The following is a 25,329-nucleotide window of genomic DNA, read 5'->3' as shown; positions in this document are numbered from 1 at the left end:
ACGAGAGAAATAAAAATGGTAATAAAGTCTGAACTGTAGCTCTCACAATCTGTCAACACCAATTAAAATAGAACTACCAGTTACAGTTTTACCGTTCATATGTTCCACCATTACTCAGAATTTGTCCAATAACTCCCAGAGAGAAAAGTAGAATAATGCTTTCTTGGTTCTCCTCTTTCAAAGGAAATTTAATTTAGCCTGTGGATAAATTTATTATCACACAGCCCTATCTTCACACTGCAGCTGCTTAAAACCCACAGCAGCCACCCTCTAGCTGTTATTGTGTTTTCCTCTGCAAAAGCAAACAGAGATAACACATCTCAGTCTTTCTCTTTCCCTTCCATGCTTTCATCGCTGTCTCTCTGTATTCATTTCCTCTGTCTTACCAACCCTGACAGGCAGGTGGTATATGGTGTAATGTGTTGATCTGTGGAGCCATCAGTTTTCCCCGAGGCCCATTTTGAACACTGGTCAATGCTTAGCTGCTTGCTGTAATGTCATTTCAGGATGGTACAATAGCACAAGTGTAATTTGCAGTCCTGTTTCATTTGGATGTCTTTTTGGTACCTCGCTGAGAAATCCCATTACAGCGTATTAAAATTTGTATGTTGGTGTTCGGGATAGGGGTTTTTGCGCAGTGATTCGCAATAAGGTTTTATGTAACACTGTGCCAATGATCTGCATTTCAATGGCAAATGATCTTAATAACTCAGCAATCCTCTGCTCATCAGGGAAGACTTCAAATTCACCAGCACCATATTTTCTTTTCTGTCTGAGACTTCAGACTTGATGAATTACTTTTATTCTATCTTTTGGAAATCTACATAATATCATCTGTCCTCCCAGCTTTTATGCACTTTATAAGATCTATTGTAGGCTCTTGAAAGCTTTCAAATGTTTAAAGTTTATCTTTTTGACATAAATATTACCTCAAATGGAGTTAGGAGTGGGGCACCAGAAAACATGAGAGAGAGAGAGAGAGAGAGAGAGAGAGAGACAGAGAGACAGAGAGAGATTGTGTATTCATGACCAGTAGATGGGGATCATGCCGCAGGCAAATTTGAGAGACTGCTCTACACACTCCTGCTGATTCATTCATTCAAACACAAACAGGGTAAATATAGAATATCTAATGAATGCACATATAGGTAAATATATATTCAGCTGACCGATTTATAATATAAACTGTAATCTGCATGGAAATGTACTGCAGTGGATTTATATTACTTCCCTGCCTTGTGGGCTGGAATTCCAATATTAACTGCTATTTTTCTTTTCTTAGCAAATTTATTTAAGCATCACAGGAAAAAAAAAATGTGCTGTAGATTTTAACTCAAAGCCCTGAAGGCAATTGGTTCCCATATGCCCCATGATAATGAAATCTTTTACCATGCCAAGAAATAAGTGCTATACATCAATAAGACACTAGACACTTTTGCAAAATGTTTTTTTTTTACACATTCTGTTTCTATTCAGTGCAAGAGTTGTGGCAATATATTGTAGGAAACTTGGTGTTATGCACTCACACAACCAATATCCGACTATAACAATGGTAGATTATTATAATATAAATCAGGTTAAGCCTTGGGCTCTTTTAGTGCACCATAACAATCTGGTCTATTCATTTCCTGAGCTCAGTGGCCGATATACCTGAAACTTCAGTGCTTGGAAATATTGCATGAATTGGACACTGAGGCGAAATTTGAGGAAGGTATTCTGGTAGACATTTTCATTTTCTGTTCTACATTAGAAACACTTATTTCAGCATCTACATGCCGTACAGACATCGCCTGAGTCCAGACCTTCAAATCGCTCACTCCGCAAGTTGATCATTCTGTCTGATATCAGGCAAGCATAGTATCTTTAAATTTCTTTTGTACTTATTTTTACAATACCTTATGTCTTACTAAATGTCTACTTTAAGAGGATCTATTATGTATTGCTTGCTTGCATATTTGTGGACACACTCACTATATGAACAATTTTAAACTAATTCTGACACTAAATTTGACCCACACTGCTGTCTGGATTTTACTTAAAACTTTTTAGCTTTTTGCCTTCAGTGCTTCTAATACTATCACTTACTGCCTTATCTTATTTTTATGCTCCACCATTTTTGTTTATGTTGTTGAATACATTTTGATAAATACTATATTTTTGTATTTAACATTATGTGTGGATAGTTTTTTAGCATTTTATAGTCTCCAGTGTTTTATTATTATTATATACATCAATCCATTGAAATGCACTAACTAACTGTAATTATACAGGCAATGCTAAATGTCTACAAGATGCTATAGATTTATTGATTAGATGTTAACATCCCAGACCTATCCCATCACCGACTAGTATCCAACCCTGTGATCAATGTTGGTAGTAGTACAAGTACATTGTGTTTAAAGAATATGCCAATTGCAACTGATTAAATGTCAAATCTGTGTGCTTTATCAAACATACAAAGGTAAACTAATTTATGGTATTTTGTATTTGATCAGTGCTTATGATTTATTCAGGTGGCATAATAATCATTTTGGTAATTTTGTTCCAGCCTCCATAATTAACCAACAGAAACATACACATGTAAATGAATAAGTCCAATAAGCAGGTTGTGAGTGGCTGGTAAAAGTGATCTGTGAGAGCATTGCTGGGTGCTGAGAAATAGCGTGAAATATTTAGAATGCTGCAGTCTCTCTACACCCATTATGATTGATCTGTTCCCTTTTTCACTCCTTCATAAAGTCCTCATCAATGCCTCTCTCTCACTTCCATTCTTGCAATCTAAAACCACTTTTCAGCATCGATCTACTGTTACAGACACCAGAGCAATCGGAGCTCATACACTGCAGTCAAGTTTCTTTTCCAAACTTGTCATGCTTGACACACCCAGAGCAGAGTGTTTCAGTGCTTTCCCAGGTCAGATAGATCATTTTTTCCCACGCTGAGATCTGCCCCTGCCTCATCACATTGGGGTCCCAGTGGTGTTCATTAACACAGCCAGACAAGAAATGAAGATAGCTACTACTTTAAGGAACAGTTCAATCCGAAATGAAAACTTTCATCGGTCTTATTTTACTCATTGGCACTCTGCTGTGTCTGCCTTATCCAAAACAAGAGGGATTCAGTAATCCCTGATTCATTAAAAGACTGCGAGTGAAGTGCAATCGTTTCTATGTATGAAGGATTATAATATCGCCTGGTGCATGTCAGAGATGAGGAATTGCACTGTGAGGTAGTCCTGTCTGGAAATGTCTCATTTATACTTCTTAAACTATACCACAGTGTTTTTTTCACCCACGCTGCCACCATGTGGCATGGTGTATTATTTTCATTTGAACACTGGAGGGGGCTACAGGCTAAATTTGGTTTTCAGTCTGAATGTGCGCAAACAACACAGTCTGAGGTCTTTCATCATTTACATTGATGGTTAGTCTAACTCAATGTCAACCAAACTTCCTCATTCCCAGTATCATTACTTTGTCTAAAGATCCTCCTGTTTTAAAGGGGTATTGATGATGTGCCTATCATGCAGTTAGAACAAACATTGTCAGCTCCACAAATGCATTATATATTATATATAGAAAACACTTTAATAAGGGACCCAGGCTATTGGATCTACCTAATGTAAACTCTGGCACTGTCATGAGTACAAAGGAAGGAATGAAGCCCTGCAGCCTTCATTATGTTTAAACTATTTATTTATTTTATATTGTATTATGTTAGGTATTCCATTTGATTTTTTAATTATTTTAACTGTCTGATTTCATTTACCTCAGTGCATTCCTGGGATGTTTTAATCCTGGTTCAAACATGTAAAGCACTTTGTAACTTTGTTTTGAAAAGTGCTGTATAAAGTGTTATTATCTTTATGATTATGATTATGATGATGATGATGATTATTATTATTATTCAAATGGCCAAGTACGTACAGTCGGAAATAAAATACGTTTTTAAAGATAACAGGTATATTTTTCATCAAATATTTTATAATAGACTATCAGTGGTTAGTGTAAGGCACTTCATCCCCATCTGTTCCAGTGGAGCAGCTCAGGTGAAAATGTCGATGGATGAACTTTTCAGAGCTTGTAAACTTGTCTGCCCCAGCCAGTCAAATAATAGTGAAAAATGATCAATAGTTCAGCGTCCAACAACAGAGTTACGTTATAAAATATTGACATTTCGGTTATGTAATTGGACGCTTCCATAGAAAACGTTTTTCCCATGACAGGGCTCGGATTTTATGTATTTTAGAACTAATATCTAACTTGTGATGGAGATGTTTTCGGTCAACAGTCAAGGGTATGGTGTTGATGACGTAACTGTGTAAAAAAAATACCGCCCTATTTAAGGAAGCAATCGACCTCCCAGCCTCATCTTCAAAACAAGTTATTATTTCCACCGAAAATGTGCAAGATCGATTTCTGCTGACGGTATGTTCACGTGTTATAATTTCCGTTGCCATGTAATGTAATGTAATTTCCTTTAACGTACACTTTCCTCCGCTAAGTCTGTCTGTGTACTGCAGACGTACACAAACCAGTTGATGCGGATGCATATCACTAAAGTTACAATGTACTGCGGTCGGATACCGTATTTGATGTTTTAGAAAACAAACTCGCCATAGGTTTTGAATTGTGACGCTTTTAATAGTTATTTGTTCCTCGGCCATCTTGCCGGCAGGTTATTTCATAAACCTGCGACTTTCCCTTTTGTTTACTACTTTTGGGGGTCGACCATGTGCGCTCAGTTAGTAGCGATATTTCCGACGGCACGTTAATGCAGCATAGATGCAGCGTACAGATCTGGAACAGGGCGGTATGAACCAGATCTGTTAGACAGTCAACGGAAGTCCGCGAGAAACTATACATTCAAAATAAAATACATACATATAATTACATAGCTGCAGTGGTGACATTGGGGATTTAAAGATACTGAGCACATGCCCCCCAGTGCAATGTAACCTACCTAGATTTGTATTGTATGTATATCAATAGAAAATGGTCATCTTTTACAAAAATCACACATTTTCTCAATGTATTTCTTCATTCAAAGCCCTTTCTGAAGATTTCAATCCATGGTTGCCTTATTGTTTGTGCCAAATTCTTTCTTCTTCTTTTTTTCCCTTTTTATTTCGAACATGTGCGAGTAACACAACAAAGTACAACAAAGGAACAAAGGAACAAACAAATCCAATGAAAATAGTCAAAACAACAATAACAACAGTCAAAACAAAAGTAATAACGTGAACCCACATGTCCGAAAAGGAGTAGGATGAAGCATATGCTTATTTAAACCTACCCCTTCTCCACTACTCAATTAACAATCTTTCTCCCCAACATACATATTTACATAAAAGGAAAAAAAAACTAAAAAATAAATAGATTAAATAAACAATACAAAATCATTTTATGAAAACACCCGATTGTTTAAAGCCTTCTCCTCCCTGACCTCCTGAAAACGGTTGTACAACTTTGTAAAACTGGATCATGCTTGATGCTTTGCACATTGCTTGAGCTCCACACCCAGTCTGTTCCACAACCTCACTCCACAAACTGAAAAAACTTTTTAATGTTGTTACGTTCTTCCTTGAATGATTTACTATTTCATTTACTGTGACATCGAAGCACGTTTAGATATTTAATCCTTTACTTTGAAAATATACAGCGGAAATGTCCCTTCATTGCGGTGACGTTGACAGCTGTGTATCGTTGTTTACTAACGGTAACCACTAACCCTAACTTACCCGTCCGAGTAACTTAACGTTAGTTGTCCACCTTTGTTAAAGCTCGTCTGTTGCGGGTTATTGACCGTCGGGGTCTTCTCTCTCTGAATAACGGGGCAGCGATGAGTAGCGGTGCACCGGTCAGCCGGTCAGGTTTGCTTTAGACCGGTTTAGAAACTGGTTCACTGGAAACTCTCCATTTTCGAGGCTGCCTAGAGCGGACGCATAACTTAAGTAGGTGCCAAAAGAAAGAAGAGAGCTGTTATGACGATGGTTTCCCTCGCTTCAGTTGTTTTGTACCACTGTTGCTATTCGCAGGACGCTTTTTTTAGCTAGCACACTTGCCGGTGGTTTAGCTACTGTGGCCAGCGACCATTGGAGGTGAGTTCACAGCTAACAGCTAGCTCGGTTTCCATCAACGTGGTTTGTGACAGTTTACGCTAAAAAGCAGCCAGTCGTCACACTTTATATCCTGCTCCTGTGTTGTGTTGTCGACACTCATTTTAAAATCTGTCGATGTCTTTCAGTAGTTTTCGTCGCCAGTCTTTGTCCGTGCCTTTGTCAGCTATGGAGACCGCTCAGGTGACTGTGGCTGTGAGAGGAGAAACATCCCCAGGTAACTTACGGCTCTTCAACGTAACTGTAGACACTAACACACAAACATAAAGCGGTCAGTCTTTGTAAACACATAACCTTTAAACTAGATACACTTAGAAGTTGCTATGTTGTAAAATGTTTTGTTTTACACTGTTATTTGTTGATATCCATCGATGATCTATTTGTGAAGTGTAGTAATGTCAAAAAGATTATTGTCCATTTTTTTCCCCCAAAATATTGAAATCATTGTTCCACTTGTGACGTGTTTATAAGCTCCTGGAAAAAACGGAGGAGGTTGGGATTGTGAAAATAACAATGTATTTGCCACACATTCATTATACTCCATGTCAGCATGGCCTTGTTTAAGAATAATATAATAATTACATCTCAAATATTGTAGTTAAAACGTTGTAAATGTCAGTCGTATTTGTGTTTAAATGTTTGTGAAGTTACATCTGGTAACGGGCTAATTTGAACATTTGTAGGGGAGGTGATTGCAGTTGTCGGTAGCTGTGAAGCCCTGGGGAGCTGGAGCCATGAAAAAGCTGTGACCTTGCATCCTGATAGTAATGATGGGTAGGTACAGTTTTATCTGTAATATCTCTGTGTTTATTTTTTATTTTTTTGCAAGAGCGTGTCTGCTTTTCTTACTGTTTTTGTCCTTGTAAAATATGAACGTGTATTTTGACTCCCTGACAGAAATATGTGGACTACAACAATCACTGTGCCTAAAGGAGTGGTTTCCAAGTACCGCTATTTCAAAGGCTTGTTTCTGGAGTCGAAGGTGAGCAGAGTCCTCTGTCTGTATAGTGGTATAGCCTTAAAAATGACAGATTAAATTGCTCGTACTTGTCAAAGAATCTCTTGAAAGCTGCACTGGATGTTGTGACAAAGACAAATGTTGGGAAATTCAAAGCCAGTGTCATTTTGTGATGTGATGACTTCAGGTTCTCTGTCAATTGATACCTTTACTTTTTCAGCTCATCAACAGGAAGTGCAGAAACAGGTTCTATGTGTTTGTTTGTTTGTTTGTTTGTTCCATTGACTTTGAAAGAGTGTGTTAAAAAATGCTAGGTTTCCCACCGTTAACCTGAAGATCCCTCTTAAGATTTGGGCATTTCTTTCCCGATCTCTATACCCTCAGGGATAAACACAGATGAGATACAGCCTTAGGTTAGTTTTGAGGACTAGCCAACCTAACCGCCAGCTGGCTTTGTCTATTCTAACCATGTGAGCCTCTCCTGGTCTCGTCTGTATATAGATACACACACACACAAACATAGCAGGGATCAAACTTCCTTTCAAATTACCTGAAAAGTCAGAGAAGAGTCAGACATTTCTCTGATTAAGTAATAGCACCAAGCTCTTTCTTAGAATGTTCTCTTAGTATGGGTGTGTTATTGTTTTTTTATAAAATCATGGGCGGGACTTGCATTGTGTGAGACTAAAGGCCTACTCCTATTTAAGTTCCTTGTATTTGTACTGTGTTGTTGTGACATGTTTACAGGGTGCAAAATTAACTTATACACTAGCCAATTAGCTAGTGAATGTTGAAGATTTTACCAGCCACTCAATAGATTACCATTGTTTGTTTTTTGACCTACAAGCCACTAGCATTTTTTACCAGCGTATGGCTGGTGCTAGTTTTGTGCACTGCATGCCGCTCTTTGTGAATTGCATAGGCTCTATGTGAGCTAAAAGTTGTCATTGGATCAGTTGATTAAGTTTTTATTCATGCTGTCTGAGTCATGCTTGAAATTTAGTTACTCAAACAGCAGTAGCAGTAATATAACTCTATACCGACGTAAGTAATTACAAAGGTCAAAAATGTGATTCTACATACATAGTTGCTATAGTTAATGATGATTTTGTCGCAGATAAAGAACTGAAGATTTGTTTAAAGCTTATTTTTACTAACAAATCCACTTTTCAGATTTCAACCCATGGTGGCTGACTGCCCTAAGTGGGAATTGGTGAATATACCAGCTCTAATTTTTTTTCTCACACTCTGGTCCAAGGTGGCCGGGAGACCAGACTGAAAAGTAGTTCGATGTATCTGATTTGAAAACCCTAACATTGTACCAAACATTGGAATTGCAGAGTGCAGGTGGTCCCAGTCAAGTGATAGTCAATAAGTGGGAGACCCATCAACAGCCCCGCACGATGAGCCCCACAGGTATAGAAGAACAACAACAACAAAAAACGGTGTACGGGGAGGTTGGGTTTGGTTCTGTGTGTCATACTCAAACCCCTTATAGACCTCCCATTCCCTGCACTAGTGCTATACGTAACAGTTTCCCATCAACACTAATGTAGGGTCAGTTCTTGCTAAAAGAAGAGGGTTCATATTAGGGCTGTACCGAATAGTTTGAAGCTTTAATCACAACATCAAGTTTCAAATACTAAATCAGTATTCAATGCTGCGCTGGTTGGGACTCTATAAAATCGTAGTGACCAGGTTACATCTGTCTGACATTCTCTCTCCTCTGCTCTCAGTCTGTCATGAATGTGTAACGACCTGCAAGTATAGATATCCGTTTGACCGAGGGCTGGGCTGAGCTACACACACACGCACACACACAAATGCACACACAGCAGAGCAAGGACACAGCAGACAGCATGAAGCTTGGCTTAGAACGAAACTGCTGGAAACAATCAGAAAATAATGTTTTATTTTGGATTCACTGCTTTTTTTCTCTCTCTCTCTTCATTCACTCTAAGTTGTTTGACCACCGCTGCTCTCGCTCCCCTTCTCTTACTCATTGAGCCAGGGAAGAGAGGCCAATCTTGAAGCTACAGAAATACACAATACACAAATCCTACTTTTTCTGCCTTTTAAAGACAAACTTGTTTAATCTGAAGAATCACTTTATTCAAACTTCAAAAATGTGACGACTGACATTCGAAGCCTCATTAAAAAAACGTCAAAAGAAGCTTTGAAGAAGGAAAAAAAAAAAAAGACATTTGGTACAGCCCTAGTTAGCATTTCAGGGATAATGTTTTATCCCTTTTTAGGTAGTGTGTTTGTCAAAATGAACATACTGCCACCTGGCTGCAGTAGATGTCATGACCTGATATTGTAGACCTCTGTAGTTAAAACACCATTGGATGGGCCCAACACTGACAGAGCTCATTCAGAACGGGCTTGATAGGAAAAACAGTTGTAACTATGTCTGCACCCTGCTTGATGCCCTTTGTGACCCCAGCCCATCACCCCTTCCTTGTTTTTGTTCTTTTCTTTTGTTTTTTCTAACAAATCCTGCTTAAATGCTTCCCCCACTAGAATAGGAATTTGTTGCACATATAAGGTTTAATTTTATATTCAATTCAGAAGTGTTTTGTTTGAACTCAAATGAGTAATTTCATAAACATCCTGCTAAATTAACCTCATTGTCATGCTCAGAGTTGTAGTTAAAGATCTTTTGAAATCATGTGTTTTATTGCTTTGTCGACTTTTTTGAAGTTGAGGCAAATCAAATTCAGAGCAGACCAATGAAGGCTTGAATTTGGCATCTTGTTTCAAAAGTTTTGAGATTTTCTTCTTTGTTCATAGGAAATGCTCTGGTTTGATCTGACCTCAACTTTTGCACTGTTGGGATTTTTCTATTCTGTTTCTAATGCACTCTTCCTTTATTACAGCGTCACAGCAGACAATTGATGATGGACAATTTGGAATTCAGAGTAAGTTGGATCCAAAAATGTAATTAGTATGAGAGCTCCATGAGATAAAAGTACTGTAAAACAAATGTGCTTAATAACTCGGGGAACTGAATTCCCCATAGACCACATTGTAGTCACTTCCTCTGTTTTGTACAGCAGAGGTTTTGAGGTCATTCATTTTAACAGAACAAACCGCAGCCACTCCCTGCTATTGTCACTGACCCCAGGTCTCTTGTCAGCAGTCACGGGAGACAAAGTGGATGTACATTGTCATCAAAAGCTTCCTGTCTGTCCCCTCCCTTTTCACAGATGGGGTGAATTGTGTTGACTCTGGTTGGCTCACGTGCCAGACAGAGATTCGCCTGCGTCTGCACTATTCTAAGGTGCCTCCAGTGTCTATCACTAAGAAGAAATTCAAGAATTCTCGCTTCAGGTAGGGGTGACGACAAGGTCGAATTTAACACCACCCAGAGAAAGTTCTACTTGAAAGCACCATGCGACCGATCAGTGGATCATTACAGTGCTACTATTACCGGACCTGTTAGCTAAGTGTTACACAAGTCCTACATACAGAATTATAAGAGAAGCTAGGATAATCTTTTATTTATGTTTTAATGCATTATATGTTATAAATATGAGGCTTTAAATATATTAACATATCTGTGTATTTACTTTTGCATCTTTTTTAATTTGACCTACCTACACAGAATCAAGCTGACATTAGAGGGCATTGAGGAGGAGGAAGACGAGGAGGAAGATGAGCCCAGTCCTTCATCTTGGCACAAAATGACCCCCACTCTGGAGATCAGTGTGATCAGTGCCAATGGTTATAAGTCGCGTCACTCGCAGCCTGAATGTGGTTATGGACTGGACCCCTCCCAGTGGACTGAGTACAGTATCCATACCATGGACCCAGACAACCTGGAGCTCACCTTTGAGTTCTTTGAGGTAATACACATGGGAATGCTGCATTTGATCACCCATTTCTTGATACATTATGAAAATAGTATTGACTGACAAATACAAGTGAAAAAGGAAGAACAAACCAGGCACCATGATTAGAGTGACCTGTTTTCATACAATAATTTCATATATTTGTCTACAGGAGGACCTGAGTGAACAGGTAGTCCAAGGGGATGCCCATCCAGGACATGCGGGCACAGCTTGCCTCCTCTCCTCTTCTTTTTTGGAGACTGGTAAGGACAACGGAGTAGCCACACTTCCCATTATGGGTCGAAATTCCAGACAGACCATTGGAAAAGTCAGAGGTAAGATTTTATACAAATGAATTCCACACTGGCTGACAGTAATCTGACTAGTCTTACTTATCATTTCACACAATGTTACTCTCGTTTTAGTGGATTACCTGGTGATCCGGCCCATCCAAGGGCTACAGTGTGACATGAGCTCCTCGTTCACCAAGTACTGGAAGAAAAGAGGCGCTCTGAATGTGGGGCACAGAGGAGCTGGCAGCACCCACGCAGCCAAGTGAGTCATAACAGTCTTTGACTTTGATAAGACAGAGTGCCTTGCATTAAATGCAGACCAGAAATAAAGAATTAATAGCACACAGTGTGCGCCAATAGGGGCCAATACTTCTGCATAACTTGCATCTGTTTGCTGTCAACAAATTCCCTTTTAACTTGTTTAACAGGCACCAAAGAATCAGGGAGAACACAATAGCCTCATTTAAAAGTGCTGCCAACCATGTAAGTTACGCAGAGAATTAAAGCACGACTAAATATTTACCTTTAACATTACATCTGCCTTAATCGTGTCAATTGTCAATACTTGTAGGGGGCAGCCTACGTAGAGTTTGATGTCCACCTCTCCAAAGATGATGTTCCTATTGTATACCACGATCTGACATGCTGCATATCCACCAGGAAGGTAAAATAAAGGCCTGTTGTACTTTATGATGAACACATGAAAATGACTCGTAAAGTCATAAAATCTGAGATGTTATACTTATGTTATTTTCCTTTACTCCTTCATGACTTGATTAATATATAAAAACAAATGTATGTCACTACTTAAAACAATTCATATTATCATTTCTGTTTTTCTGCAGAAAAATGACAAGACTTCTCTCGAGTTTATTGAGGTGCCAGTCAAAGACTTGACATTTGATCAGCTGCAGCTTCTGAAGGTAAAAACCTTGAATCATGGCCAAAACTATGCAAATAAGACTTTAGATGACAGTGGATACTTATTAATATTAGCTATACCTGTGCTTTTCCTGCTTTGGGAAGTCTAAATGCCTGGTACTTAGGGTTTCCTCTACTTGCAGCATTCAGATTAATAAAATTACAAAATAAACATCAAACAAATCCTTTTCTAGAAATTGGAGCATTTTTTGGATTATGGCCTTCTTGCAGTAGTTGAAGAGGAAATGGGCAAAGCATTGTAGTACGAAGGTAGTTCCAAGAAATTAGAAATGGGTAGAAGGCAAATAGTTAGTATCAAGAATGTTATCATGTTTATATACCCAAATTTTACACGCATTATTGAAACACGGAACGGACAACAAACAATAATCAACCCGCTCCAGCCTACTCCACCCCACCCATGCTGCTGAAAACAATAAAAACTGTACATTATTTAATTTGTTGATTGTAGTTGAAAGTAGTAAATAATGTGTGCTTTTCTTTGTTGCACAGCTGGCCCATGCCACTGCGATAAAAGGAAACAATGACAAAGGTATACACATATTGCTTGTGTTTTTTTTCTTTCTATATCCTGTAACATCACCCCCGTCGGCCAGGTAGATCAAAAGACTGGCACGAATTCAGCTATGATCAAGGATTGCTTTGATATATTACAAAGCAGGTCCTTTGTGCGTTTGGGAATTTTCAGTAATCTGTTTTGTTTGTTGTTCAGATCTGCTGGACGATGAAGATGAAGTCGATGAGCATCAGCCATTCCCGTCGCTCTCACAGGTACATGACTTTATGATGAGCAGGGTTATTAAATGGCTGATGTAATCAGTATGAGCTGTTCCCTGTACTTATAAATATAGATTACAGTACCTTCAACTGTACCTACTGCCAAATCACCATGACATACTGATACTGAAAGGAACTGCTGAATAATAAATGTCTTCTTCTTATCTTTGTAGCCTTCTTTTCACTGTCTTCAGTCAATGCAAAATCACAGTAAAATAAATAGCATCCTTCAATCCTCTACAGATTTTCCAAGCTATTCCTGAGCATGTGGGCTTCAACATTGAGCTCAAATGGATCTGCCAGATGAAGGTGGGTATACTTAATGAATAGGGTCAATAATCATTTGCTCAATAAATAGGGCTGAGGAGGTCTTCACTAGAATAGGCTCACTCAGTGTATTGCAAAGAATATTTTAATTCTATAATTCAGTGTAAAATAAAAATGTATTGTAATGATGAGATTGATGCTTTTTGTTGACAGGACGGTACATGGGACGGCAACCTATCGTCCTACTTTAACATGAATAAGTTCCTCGACATCGTCCTGTCCTGTGTTCTGCAGAAAGGTGGAAAAAGACGCATTGTCTTCTCCTGCTTCGACCCAGATATCTGCACAATGTAAGCCCCTGTTTGCAACTGAGGGGGGAAAATGCCCAAATTTGATTAGGCTGTAGAAACGGCATACTATCCAGAAACACAACTTTACATGGCAGTGGACTTGGTTTCAGGAAAAGTACCGTAGAAGGCCTTCTCTGAAATTTCAAAAGCCCATGTATTGGCTAATAATTTAGTTAAATCACTCTTTCCTCACTCCACCTGTAAAGCATAGAGTATATAATGTTATGCACATCTTTCCTTGTGTTTCCCTCAGGGTGCGTCAGAAGCAGAACATGTACCCCATCCTCTTTCTGACTCAGGGAATTTCAGACAAGTATCCTGAGCTGATGGACATCCGCTGCCAGACTACTCAGATCGCCATAAGTTTTGCCCAGAGCGAGAATATTCTGGTGAGCATTTGTGGCAGAAGGTCAAACATTTATTACAGTGTATCCACATCATTTTCCAGACTTTGAAAGGGTAGTGTAATATTTAAAAATACAAATGGCAGGAATATAAGGGCCGCACATCAGTCGAAACAACTGTCCACATAACAAAGCTAGCATATTACTGAATCAGCTGTCTGTAAGACACATGTCCATGTGGTTTAACAGTGCAAAAACAGCTTATGCAGCGTAATCTGACAATGTCACATTGTCAATGTCACAATGTCTCGTTGTTTTGAAAGCACATATGTAGCTGAATTAGCTTACTTGCTACATGTTTACACACTTTATCTTACATTTGACTTTAACATGAAAGTGAGCAGGTAAAAAGTACATTTTATTTTAAGAAACTTTTTTTCTTACTTGCCTTCCTCCTTTAGGGGATCAGTGGCCACACAGAGGAGCTGCTAAAGAACCTTAGCTACATTGCGGATGCCCAGTCTAAAGGCCTGGTGGTGTTCAGCTGGGGAGAAGACAACAACGACCACGAGAACAGAAGGAAGCTGAGAGAGCAGGGAATTGATGGGCTCATCTACGATAGGTAGGTTAAAATGCAACATGGCTATGTGTGGCTGCCATGTCCACTAAGTCCTTCAGACCTCAGCATTGGTAGTGTTGTCCCCAAACACAATCATTTCAGTTAATGTCCATTTCAGAATTTTGTACAAGATGAAATTATTTTGAGCGTTTTTTGTTTTCCAAACAGTTTCTTCTATTCAAACATGTTCGTACACTCCTGCTATTTCTGTTGTGATAAACATTCTCATGGTTGTGTTTCCAACTACAATCTCTGCCTGTTACCAAACACCCTGCACTGCAAACTGTAAAGTACACCCTGTGCTGTTGTCTCGGTTCAGCTTGAAGCCACATACGAGTCATTGAGCAGGGCTTTCAGGTTCATACATTGATTACTCATTCGCTTCTTGTCATTACCACAATAATAATCACTGAAGGTCCTTTGTTTATCAGCACAGTTTTTCAGGGTTCAAGGTTATATAATCAAGCATTGGCAGACATGTTAATCACTTGGCAACACCTGCCATAGCTGTTCAGGAAAATGGGTTTTATTATCCATTGAACGTGTGTGAATGTAAAAATTGGTACACATTGATGTGCTAGTGCTGTTACATAAAGCTTGGCTTGCTAGCAGGATGAAAGAGAGTTTGCTCCGGTCTTAGCAAAACTGCCTGGTCAGCAGGACCTGTTTGTTCAGCCGTTTCAGTTCTGTGTTTCACTATATGACATTTGCTCTGTATTTATGTTTGCACTTTGGCCCAGACTTGTAGAAACTCCTGCAGAAAGCTGACCATAGGCTTTGAATCCTATAATACAGCCTGGCAGTCTCAGCAGACTCCAGATGTGACTTAATTTTTCTCCAGGTTGTTGTTATAACTATGCCTCTTTCTTACAGAATTTGTGAATGCTTGGTCCCGTATTATGACTCAAGTTCTTCAGATTTACCGTAATGTCTCTCTGGTTCCTGGCTGTGTCTTGTTTTTTTACTTTACATCCCCACGTTTTTGGTTCTAACCTCAAATACTGCCTGAAAAGCCTGTATCTAATCATTAATACGCAGCAGGAACCAAATAATGTTCCCGTGACAATGATGCAAGACGGTTGACTTCTCATATGGCCTACACCTTAATGGTACTTGACGTTTCAGTGGCAATTATCTTTTTGGATCTTCTTAGAACATTGATTGGTCAACTGCCGTGTTTATCATTTTTGAGTCTAGTTTGTCTCGCTGACAGCTAGGTCACTTTCTTTTTCTTTTTTTATGCCTGTGTATTGTTTTGGGTACGCTTTGAAAGGCTTGGTATGATACTCCGTGACACTCAACAGCTTGTTTAGTGCATGAGACGGTGTTACTTGAAATATTAGCTTCCGTATGAACCAAAAATATACGTTTGTATTTTTAACTGCTAGTTGTAATCAAATTTGCTTAATGTATGCAAGTGTCATAGCACCAAACCGCCTTGACAACCACACATATTCACTATGCGCAGCTTGTAAATGTAATGAAACTGAATGGGATGGATCGACTCAAATGACGCTGATCCAAGAGAGCCCTGCATTTAAGCTTCACATGTATTGCTATTCAGCTCGCAGCAACTTTGTGAGATATCAGTGTTTTTTTTCACATGTATATTTTCTATTATTTGCACCTTGAACTCCACCTTCTTGTACTGCAGTTCGGTTCCTTTACAAAGGGGATGATTGCACTGGACTCTCTTTGCAAGCTGGAAAATTGAAAGCACTGCTGCTTTCATCAAGTAAAGCCTTCAGCGGCCTGTCTCGTGAAATTAGTTGAACACAATCAGAACAGCCTGCCTAGATTTACCATCTTGGATTACTCACAAAGCTGGAGTGTATTGACCTAAAGATACCTCTCAATCTGAGCAAAAGTTTCACTGCATGTGGTTAATATTGGCTGGCTCTAATCCAGTTCACGTCTAGAGCCCCAACCTTAACCATGTGTAACCTACTGTAAAGCTTTTGATTGACAGAGCCCATTGTTGAATACACACTTATTCAGTGTAATGTAGCACATGATGACTGTCGTACACATAAGACTGCATAGCTGTGATAAGTATTCCTTTACCTCCATGGAAAAGAGGATTTAGCTTTCTAACATTTGTAACATTGTCTGTATGGGGTTGAATGATGCCTTTGTTTCCCATACTTCACTGGTGAGGTTGTTTGCCATATGTGTGATTCGACTTGAACATAATGTGCTTTTGATGCAGGTTGTAAAAGTGATCCACCCAAATAAAAACTGATAAGCCAGGGTCTGGCCCAAAGTACATTAATAATCTTATTTCATGAGTCAGGCTAAGAGGCCAAACATGGCACATGCCAGGCAGGTAATAAGGGAGGTGCCCTGAATGAATAGTATTTATTAACTCATTGAAAACGATTAAAAAAAGGTTCCTTCTCTCTGCCAAAATGTCAACCAGTACAATCTTCCCCCTAGCCAAAATGAATGCAGCATTTTCACTAACATGCATGCATGAAAAAGTAAGTGTGGAGCTACAGTATGTTACCATTACTGCTTTGCGCTTTAGTTTAGAGCAGAACAGGAGCAGTCTATCTTATATTTTTATCTTGTATGAGAAGTTCATACTAATGATACATTTTGTTCCACTGGACTACTCCTTAGTGCTGGGCAATACATACAAACATTGCCATCACATGTTATTATTTGACAGTATTATGTTGCCTTAATCATTGATTCCAAACAACCCTGAGTTGTGAATTTTTAGGGCTTTTTCATTTTTAGGTAGCAAATTAAGTTTGGATCAGGACAGCTCTGCTATTACTGTACTCTGGTTTCTGAATGATGGATGGCATGTAAAATACCCCCGTGTACACTTCACTACTGTCTGGTCTAACTTAAGCATGTCTTCTCCCCCTTTTCCTGTAGTATCTGCGAGGAACAAGGAGAGCAGCCAAACATCTTCAAAGTAGAGGAGCAACACACCCTGCAGGAGGTTATTACAGAGGAGATGAGCTCCACCTGTTCCTGCTACTCCATCCCCTGCTCCATGGCTCCCTGCATTGCCTCCAACTCCCATGCTGGCAGCACTGAGTCCGATTCTGGCCTCAGCTCCTCATAAATGTCCCTTAACTTCTACCTTTCAGTGGACCTCACAGTACATACACACTCATGCTGGGAATGGATGATTGAGCAAAAACGTGTTGAAAAGTGACAACTTAGGTTTGCGTGTATATATTCTAAAATTTGTTGAAGGTTGTTACAAGATTTTATCATTTCTTTCTTTATACATGATCACAAGAGTAAAACCACTTAAACCATCTCCACTCCACTCTGCTACAGTTACAGATTGTGTTCATGGTCTTGTATCTTCACAAAAGTTTTGTTATTTATGCTTTGTATTAAAATAGATGGATGTTTTGCCAAGATTTTAAGCCAGTCGTGCATGTATTTGTTGTCCTATTCAGTGATCATAACCGGCTGTACCGAGGTGGCATAATAGTGGAACAATGTCAAACTGGGAATTTATGCTTGACAGCGGATATTTATTTTGCCAATATGTTGCATCTCTTCATAGTCTAAGTGCTAAAATGTAATTTGTATGATATTTTAAGAGGGTAAACATTTGAGTGAACTTCGAATTGTATGTCATAAAGTGTATGATGCAGGATTATGCTGTTTTTCTTTTTCTGCTGTTCTCTCTCTCCTGATCATGTATTCATTACCTTAAGTATTACTTTCATTGTCTTAACTAGCAATGAGTAATTCCTACTTATTGCTATTTCAGGTATTGTTAGGTTTACATACTACACATTATAGTACATGCCTATCGGTTGAAAGCGCTTGCTCCTCTCCACAGTTTCAAAATCCTGCTTATTTACTCGTAATGATTAAGACATTTTATTTTAAATGACATACTGCATACTGGAAGTACTGTATCATTTATCCCTTTATCTACTTGATTTGAGGAAGAGCAGGAGAATGTTTTATTTGCAGAAGTGCACATACATATCACAGCCTTAAGGGAAAAAAATGATGTCTGTTTCTGTTTTCCTGCCTTTGTTTTTAAACTTTGATACCTCACTCTTCATCTAAACTAAACAACTAAACTCAATTTTATTGTCAACAGTAAACAAATGTTTCTGATAAATCCACTTTAACAACAACCATGTTTTTTTTTTATTGCATGGCAGATAATGTTTTGGCACAAATTACGGTTGAAATAGTAATTTGAACCTTGAAGTGGTGCTTTAGCATAATTCATTGGTAATGCTGTGTTTTAAAAACAGCAAAACCATTTCATTTTAGTATACTGTATGTATATCTATCTCATTGGACAATCTCTTAACTTAAAACTCTAATGACAGAGCCATGCATGATCTGTATACCTGTCTGAATGAATATCCTGAGAGAATGAACAAGTCTAGTGTATAATATAAACTGCCTCTTCAGGACAGACGAGTGTAAATGGTAATGTAAATAAAATCAAAACCTATATAATTATTTTGTCTGACTTGTTTTCTCTTTCACATTTTTTGTCTTTTTTACGTTTTGTTTTGCTGCAGGATCATCTTGCATATCAAGTAATACAGAACGTTTGTTCTGAATAACTAAAAGGTTGTAGTTGATCCTTTTTTACTTTAAATCTTTAGTTATTTAACTGTCCTATCACCATTATCAACACACACTAAGATATAACAGCTCTTAAATTTTCAACCAGTTCTGACAGAATTACAGAACATCTGAAATATTCACAAATCTAGTAAATATCTTCTAAAGTCTTTTGAGAATGAAATGTCATCTTTGTGTTTCCCTGCAGGCTGCACAGTGTTTCCTGGATGGGCTGCAGTGGAGCAACAGTAACAAAAAAAAGTACCACATTTGTCCTTTCATTAATGTAACTTTTAGAAATAATTTTATTTGTCTAACTCAGACTGCTGATGCCTCACATTAACCTTGGATATACTTTTGAATACAATGCTGCACATAACAAGGACTGGACTTTAGAGTTCGGACAGAAGGAATGCAGCAAAACCTGTTTCATTGTTTCTAATGAGAACCTGAAAGTTGTTTATAGACAGGTTCACAGTTTTTCAAATCTATTTTTTAATCTACACTATACTATAACTGTAATATTGAAAGTTTCTAAAATACATTTAATAAAAACATGCTAAAAACAATAGCAACAACCCAGTGTGCCAATTTAGTATTGAGTATTTGTGTGTGTTTTGATTGTGTTAGACATAATCTATAAGAATTTGTCAGTAACTGACAACAACAGCCACAAGCTGAAGACGGTTTGAATGGTTATGATAAGCATGTGATTTTTTCCCTCCTGGTCGATCTTACTCATCCAGTTCTGACCTGTTAAACTGATTTTGTCAGTGTTACTATAACCATCCAGCATAATAGGTAACATATGTAACACTGGGGTAATGATGTTATTAGATTAGTTTAACACTTGATTAGTCACAGAAAAGTAATTGATTCAAATTTTGATAATTAGTTACACTCTAATTGGCTTTTGTCCTGTGTAGTGTCATTATTAATAAAGGTAAATACGATGGGCTCTGGAGAAATTGTTGTAAATTGTATCCAGACTCTATCTTTAGTGACTAAGGATTTTACACTCCCATATGTGCCCATCTTACCTGTAAAATAATATAATCAATTAAAAACAAAATCAACTTTGCTCCGCAGATAGATACACACTCCACATAACCTACACCCATGTAATACTGCTGGCACTGGAGTTTAGCCATTAGTAAATGATTAGATAAAATACTTAGTAGCAGTGGGCACCACTGATGATGTGGGTTTTATTTATCCCATGTTGATTGTCTTGCATTAGTTATCAGCATGGACCTTGAGACTGATTCATCACTGACCAATCTTTTCACCTACAATAGTACCTCTGTTGGTAGGTGCAGCATTGAGAAAGATAGGAATTAAGATAAGAAAGGAGAACCAGCATACCGGTTTCTACATGTGATCCTGCAAAATTACAGATCTTGAAATTCATACTACACCACTACTTAGAATTTTGAATTACAAGAAAACCTCTTTGGTTAAGTTTACACGTTTCTTCGCCCATTTGGAGACAATTATACCTCGCTTAAGTTAACTGTTGCAGCATGAACCGCCCAGGTGTAAGACTGGCTGCATTCCAATTCGGTGTGCCAGTGGCAGGGCCAGGCCCTTATTGTGTTGTGCAGGCTGACATTGCAAGTATTAACATGTAGTATGCCTAAACGCATTTTAATGTTGCAGCACGTCGAGATGGAGATTATTTTACCTACAATATACACTACTGAGAAATGTATTCTTCAATATGCATCGTATTTTATATATTAATAACTTGTACATCAAATGTAAAGTTCTGCAAGATAACTAGTAACTATAAAACGAATGTAACTGAGTGAAAAAAGTACAATATTTTCAAAATACTTAAGTACAAGTACCTAAAAAATGAACTAAGAGATGAATAAACTGCTCATTTCATTAGTGTCTAAATTTCTGCAACAAAAATGCCTATTACAACAGTATTTGTTAAGACATGGTCATATCAACTATTGCATAACTATGGTATGAAAAGTGCAAAAAGGTGTATTAAAATGATAATAAGAAGGGAAAGTCTCAAATGGGAGCCCTGCAAGAGATTCTGAGTCAGTTGTAATATTTTAGCGCCCTCTGCTGTACAGACAAACAAAGTACACGGATTATGTCGTTTATGACAATAAGATATTGTATTTTTATCTTTATAGACAAGCGAAAACAACGCCATATTTGATAATGTGTCAACTTCAAAGCCAGAAAATTATTTAATTTGTTTAATACAGTTATAGATTTCCTCAACTTGCCATTAGATATTACGTAACACAGGATATAAAAATAGCTTCACGTTTTCACCGGGACTTGTAGTTTCTTTCGCCCGGAAGCCAACTGTGTTTATCACGCCAAGCACTCCAACTCCCGCGATGCCACGGGACTAGCCTAAGCCGCTATCTTGGTGCACGCCCACGTAAAATAAACCCATCGACTGTAATCCTCACTGTACACAGCGGAGTCCTCTGCGGGTATTTTCTGCCATACTGTAAGTTTGTTCCGAACAAAGCGAAGAAATGGACAACTCTGGGAAAGAGAAAGAAGCGATTCAGCTAATGGCCGACGCTGACAAAAAAGTCAAGTCCTCTGGCTCTTTTTTGGGAGGGATGTTTGGAGGGTAAGACAGCACTGCACCAAAGAACAAACAGCTAGCCAGCGTTAACTGTCAGCAGCGAGGTGGGCACGCAGCCTGTGTAGACCCTTTCAGTCACTCGGCTGTGTTAACTAGAGACATTGGAGAAGTTCAGCGAGCTGGCAAACCAAAGCGAGGCCACACGTGACTTTGAGTGGGATAATTCCCCGTGTGGCAGCTAGCTGAGGTATCTGTTATCAATGTAAACAAGGCAGCAGATCACGACTCTAGCGTTGGCTTAGGAGCTACGCAGTTTGCTGTTTTGGCTCACTTCTAGGTTTTGAGATAGCTGCTTTGATTTAATTTGCTACCTTTTGTCCGCATTATGTTAGGTAACATGTATGTTCAGTCCATAAACACCAGTTTGTGGAAAATAAGCTCCTCAGAGTGAAAACCCAAACCCATTATCTTCCGAGATAATCCCCAAGGCAGTGTCCGTGAATGTATTGCTTTTAACACAACAGTATTTATAATCAAATGCTAATGGTTACTTTCATCAGTGCGCTCATTAACACCTGATTCAATCCCCAAAACACAGGTTGAAGGTTTCTCAGAGGATGAAGGATGAGGCAGACCTCCACAGTGGCAGATTCTGTGAGAGGATTCAGTCCCACTCACTTTCAGATTGCAGATTTTTATTGGCCATGATTACAGAGTATGGAGTGCAAACTACACACACAAACCAGTAAACACAAAGGGAGGCAAAACATTCTCCAAGAGCGCACTTCATTTTCAAGATCTGGCTTATCTGACCTTTCCTTAGGACTCCTTATGTCTGGATTCTTCCATGTAAAGTGATTCTTTCTCAAATGATTGTCGTTATAAAGACACCAGTGGCCTTTAGGGGGGATCATTAGTATGCTGTTATTTGTAATAGAGACAAAATAAAGGAGGGCTGTGTTTGAATAGGCCCAAAATCTAAAAAGCCAGCAGTCACTGTGACTCTTTTCCCCCCAAAGCTCTGTAGGTGACCTCCAGATATTACTAGTTGTCAGTTCTCGTGTGTGATAATTCTTGGCCGGCTTTATTCTGGTAATTCTGTGTCTGACCAAGCAGTGATGTAATCCTCTGCCATGATTGAATGGCCAGGGTATTATTACAACTACAGGGAGCTCCCAGGGGTCCACTTCTTGTCGTGGAGGGAGGGAGATCCTTGGTGCCTGTGTAGAGGGGTTTATATAAGCCAATCCACCAATCTGAGCATTGCATCTACCTGAGAAATGCAGCAGCTTTGGACAGTTCATCACCTTGGTGCCATTCAGCCATAATTTATTAGATGCAACTTCAGTATGTAGGTCAGATTAATGGTTCCTCACACCAGTTTAACTTAGTGTGCCATGTACGAGCCTGTATGAAAATGTGTACTGTCTTCTGTACATTTGTTTTCTTTTTGTTTCCTTTCCTTGTCTAGAGGACCTCACAAAGTGGAAGAAGCGTGTGAGATGTACTGCAGATCAGCAAACATGTTCAAGATGGCCAAGAACTGGAGTGGTGAGAGTGGCTGTTTTCTACTAAATATATCCAACTTTTCTATTTCACCATTCTTGAGAAGCTGTAGGATTATGTGCAGATAGATTTTTTTTTTTTTTGGCACTAGAACTGCAAAGCGCAGCACTTGTGAAGGTGCCACAAGTAAAAAAAGGTGGAATTATGTGCATAAATTAGAACGTAAGCTAAACGCAAAGTGTACAGTATGTGTGAGAGTGTCTGTGCTTCTCTTTTCTCTGCCTTCAGCTGCTGGAAGTGCATTTTGCAAGGCTGCACGTCTCCACATGCAGCTACAGAACAAACATGACTGCGCCACCAGTTTTATTGATGCAGGAAACGCTTATAAGAAGTCTGACCCTAATGGTAAGACTACTTGATAACTAATTAGGATGAAACCTGATCTCACACCATGTCTTCAGTTTTACTGCATGAATCTTTATTTCCTTTTTTTTAACTATATATCTGTATTGTTTCAAGTAATGAACTGTTGAATCTACAGCAGCATTTAAAGCACTTATTGCTGCCATGTGTCACAACCATGACTAAATACTTATCATTAAGAATGTTTTCATGAATGATATTTGCAGTTAGGTTGATTTGCTAAAGGATTCCCACATCTAGCAGTGTGAAAATGAGGCTACCCCTGTGGGATATGTCCTCTAACAGAAAATTAGTCACGTCTCCAGAGATTGTTTATACTGTAGAGCATTTTTTACCAAAATCTTTGATGTCCCCAGGCTGAATTCCCTCATTTTTTTACAGTAAATCATGTTTTCATTAGTGTATCATTACCTGAAAATAAGAATTGTTATGTTTTTGTTACCTTAGAATGAGCCTTTTATATCTACAGATGCCAAGGGTTGCTTCCATGGAGGCTGGCATATTGAACCTCCATGTTTCTACATCAGCCCAGATGGGACAAACCAAACAGTGGCTCTAGATAGGGCCGCTCCTAAATCCTACACACTGGTCCTTTGAGTAATTTATGTGCTAGAGTTATTGCTCTTTAATTGCATGGCATTTACAATTAGTTGATTTATCGTGCCCTCTCTGTGGCTTCATTTAAAATTCTCCTTAATATAGATCTAGCCATAGGTTGGGGGGGATGGTAGCTGGCTGATGTATTTGTTTTGTTTAGAAAAAAAAGAGGAGGGTCTTGCTTGTGATTTTGTGTTGTATTTTACCGGTCATATATAATACCGGACTGCATGCAACACATGAAAGACTCTGATTGTATTTGTTCACCTCATTTCACCCAGTGAAAAGAGCACAGCATGTAGACTGATGCAGAATGAGTCTCTGTGCGAGGGTCTCGAACAGAACTAACACCGTCTCTAACTTTTCCCTCCTCTTCCCTCAATGCTGCCAAAAGAGGCAATCAAGTGTTTAAATGCTGCCGTCGATATATACACAGACATGGTAAGATGAACATAGAACGTGTCCATCCATGTCCTGATCCACAACACAATTGATTTTTGTTTTTATGGCTGAGAAGTGTTTAGTTGTGATTTCTACTTCCCTTTGACTTACAGTATTAGCTCTGGATAGCAAATCATCTAGAACAGTTGTTTCCAACCTTTTTCCTTAAGGTCCCTCAAGGTATTTTCTATCACTGAGTAAACTGTCAACCCCTGACTAAGTGATATATTATATTATTATATTCAATGCATAACAATAACAGTACAGAACAACTGATAAACTGTATAATAAACCCAAATAGTGATCACAATAACTGTAGGATGTTTGCTTTTTATTCATTCGGAGCAGATTATTTCGGCAGAATATTGCATCAGCGATACATTTTCCTAATATTTTTAGGAACTTTTATTACAGTTCTGTCATTTATGTTTAACGACTTAGTCGGCTTCTTTTTTGACAAATTCATTGTTTTCTTCTCATTGTTTTAGTAGGTCTTTAGTTGTTCTAACTGCAAGCTTTTAAATGCATGACGAGTCAGTTCAGCAGAGAGTAAAGGCTCTGTAAATATAGATTGTGTTCAGGTCTTCACCGGGCCGCTTATATCTTGCATAATAATCTAAACTTTTAAACTAAAATCATAATTTCATTTAGTTTTCTTCATAGAAATGAACAAAATGCTAAGATAGTTTTCTTATAGCCCTTAAAATTAAGAAGGCCTCGTGACCC

The 25,329-nt window shown here is 38.6% G+C and overlaps 2 protein-coding genes across 9 annotated transcripts in view; both read left to right on the top strand.

Moving 5' to 3' along the window:
- Positions 1–4,347: 4,347 nt before the first annotated feature.
- Positions 4,348–18,962, top strand: gpcpd1 (glycerophosphocholine phosphodiesterase 1). 8 transcript variants are annotated; one of them, XM_035678943.1, is made up of 23 exons: positions 4,348–4,427; positions 6,247–6,335; positions 6,802–6,892; positions 7,016–7,100; positions 7,297–7,322; positions 8,250–8,289; positions 8,417–8,492; positions 9,956–9,997; positions 10,286–10,409; positions 10,684–10,924; positions 11,082–11,244; positions 11,335–11,464; positions 11,631–11,685; positions 11,774–11,866; positions 12,048–12,125; positions 12,637–12,676; positions 12,857–12,915; positions 13,165–13,230; positions 13,402–13,538; positions 13,792–13,927; positions 14,344–14,504; positions 15,375–15,425; positions 17,388–18,962. In XM_035678943.1, the coding sequence occupies exons 2-23, from the start codon at positions 6,287–6,289 to the stop codon at positions 17,578–17,580; spliced, it is 2,136 nt and encodes a 711-aa protein (XP_035534836.1). In that variant the 5' UTR covers positions 4,348–4,427; positions 6,247–6,286; the 3' UTR covers positions 17,581–18,962. The 8 variants fall into 8 exon arrangements, with proteins under 8 accessions (XP_035534836.1, XP_035534837.1, XP_035534835.1 ...); XM_035678944.1 differs by having other exon boundaries at positions 4,407–4,427; positions 6,250–6,335; XM_035678942.1 differs by lacking the exon at positions 4,348–4,427 and adding an exon at positions 5,666–6,100 and having other exon boundaries at positions 6,250–6,335.
- A 2,508-nt stretch (positions 18,963–21,470) lies between these two features.
- The window catches only part of napbb (N-ethylmaleimide-sensitive factor attachment protein, beta b), a gene marked incomplete in the record, with an annotated part of 7,680 nt that continues 3,821 nt past the window's right edge, over positions 21,471–25,329 (top strand). Inside the window, 4 exon segments of the mRNA XM_035678999.1 lie at positions 21,471–21,681; positions 23,108–23,187; positions 23,431–23,547; positions 24,557–24,603. Coding sequence (XP_035534892.1) covers positions 21,581–21,681; positions 23,108–23,187; positions 23,431–23,547; positions 24,557–24,603 — 345 coding nt within the window.

Source organism: Morone saxatilis, unplaced genomic scaffold, assembly GCF_004916995.1.
Source record: "Morone saxatilis isolate NCDOM2014 unplaced genomic scaffold, NCSU_SB_2.0 Contig7, whole genome shotgun sequence".
Lineage (NCBI taxonomy): Eukaryota > Metazoa > Chordata > Actinopteri > Moronidae > Morone > Morone saxatilis.
Note: the sequence above shows the minus strand (reverse complement) of the source record. Positions and strands in the feature narration are given on the sequence as shown.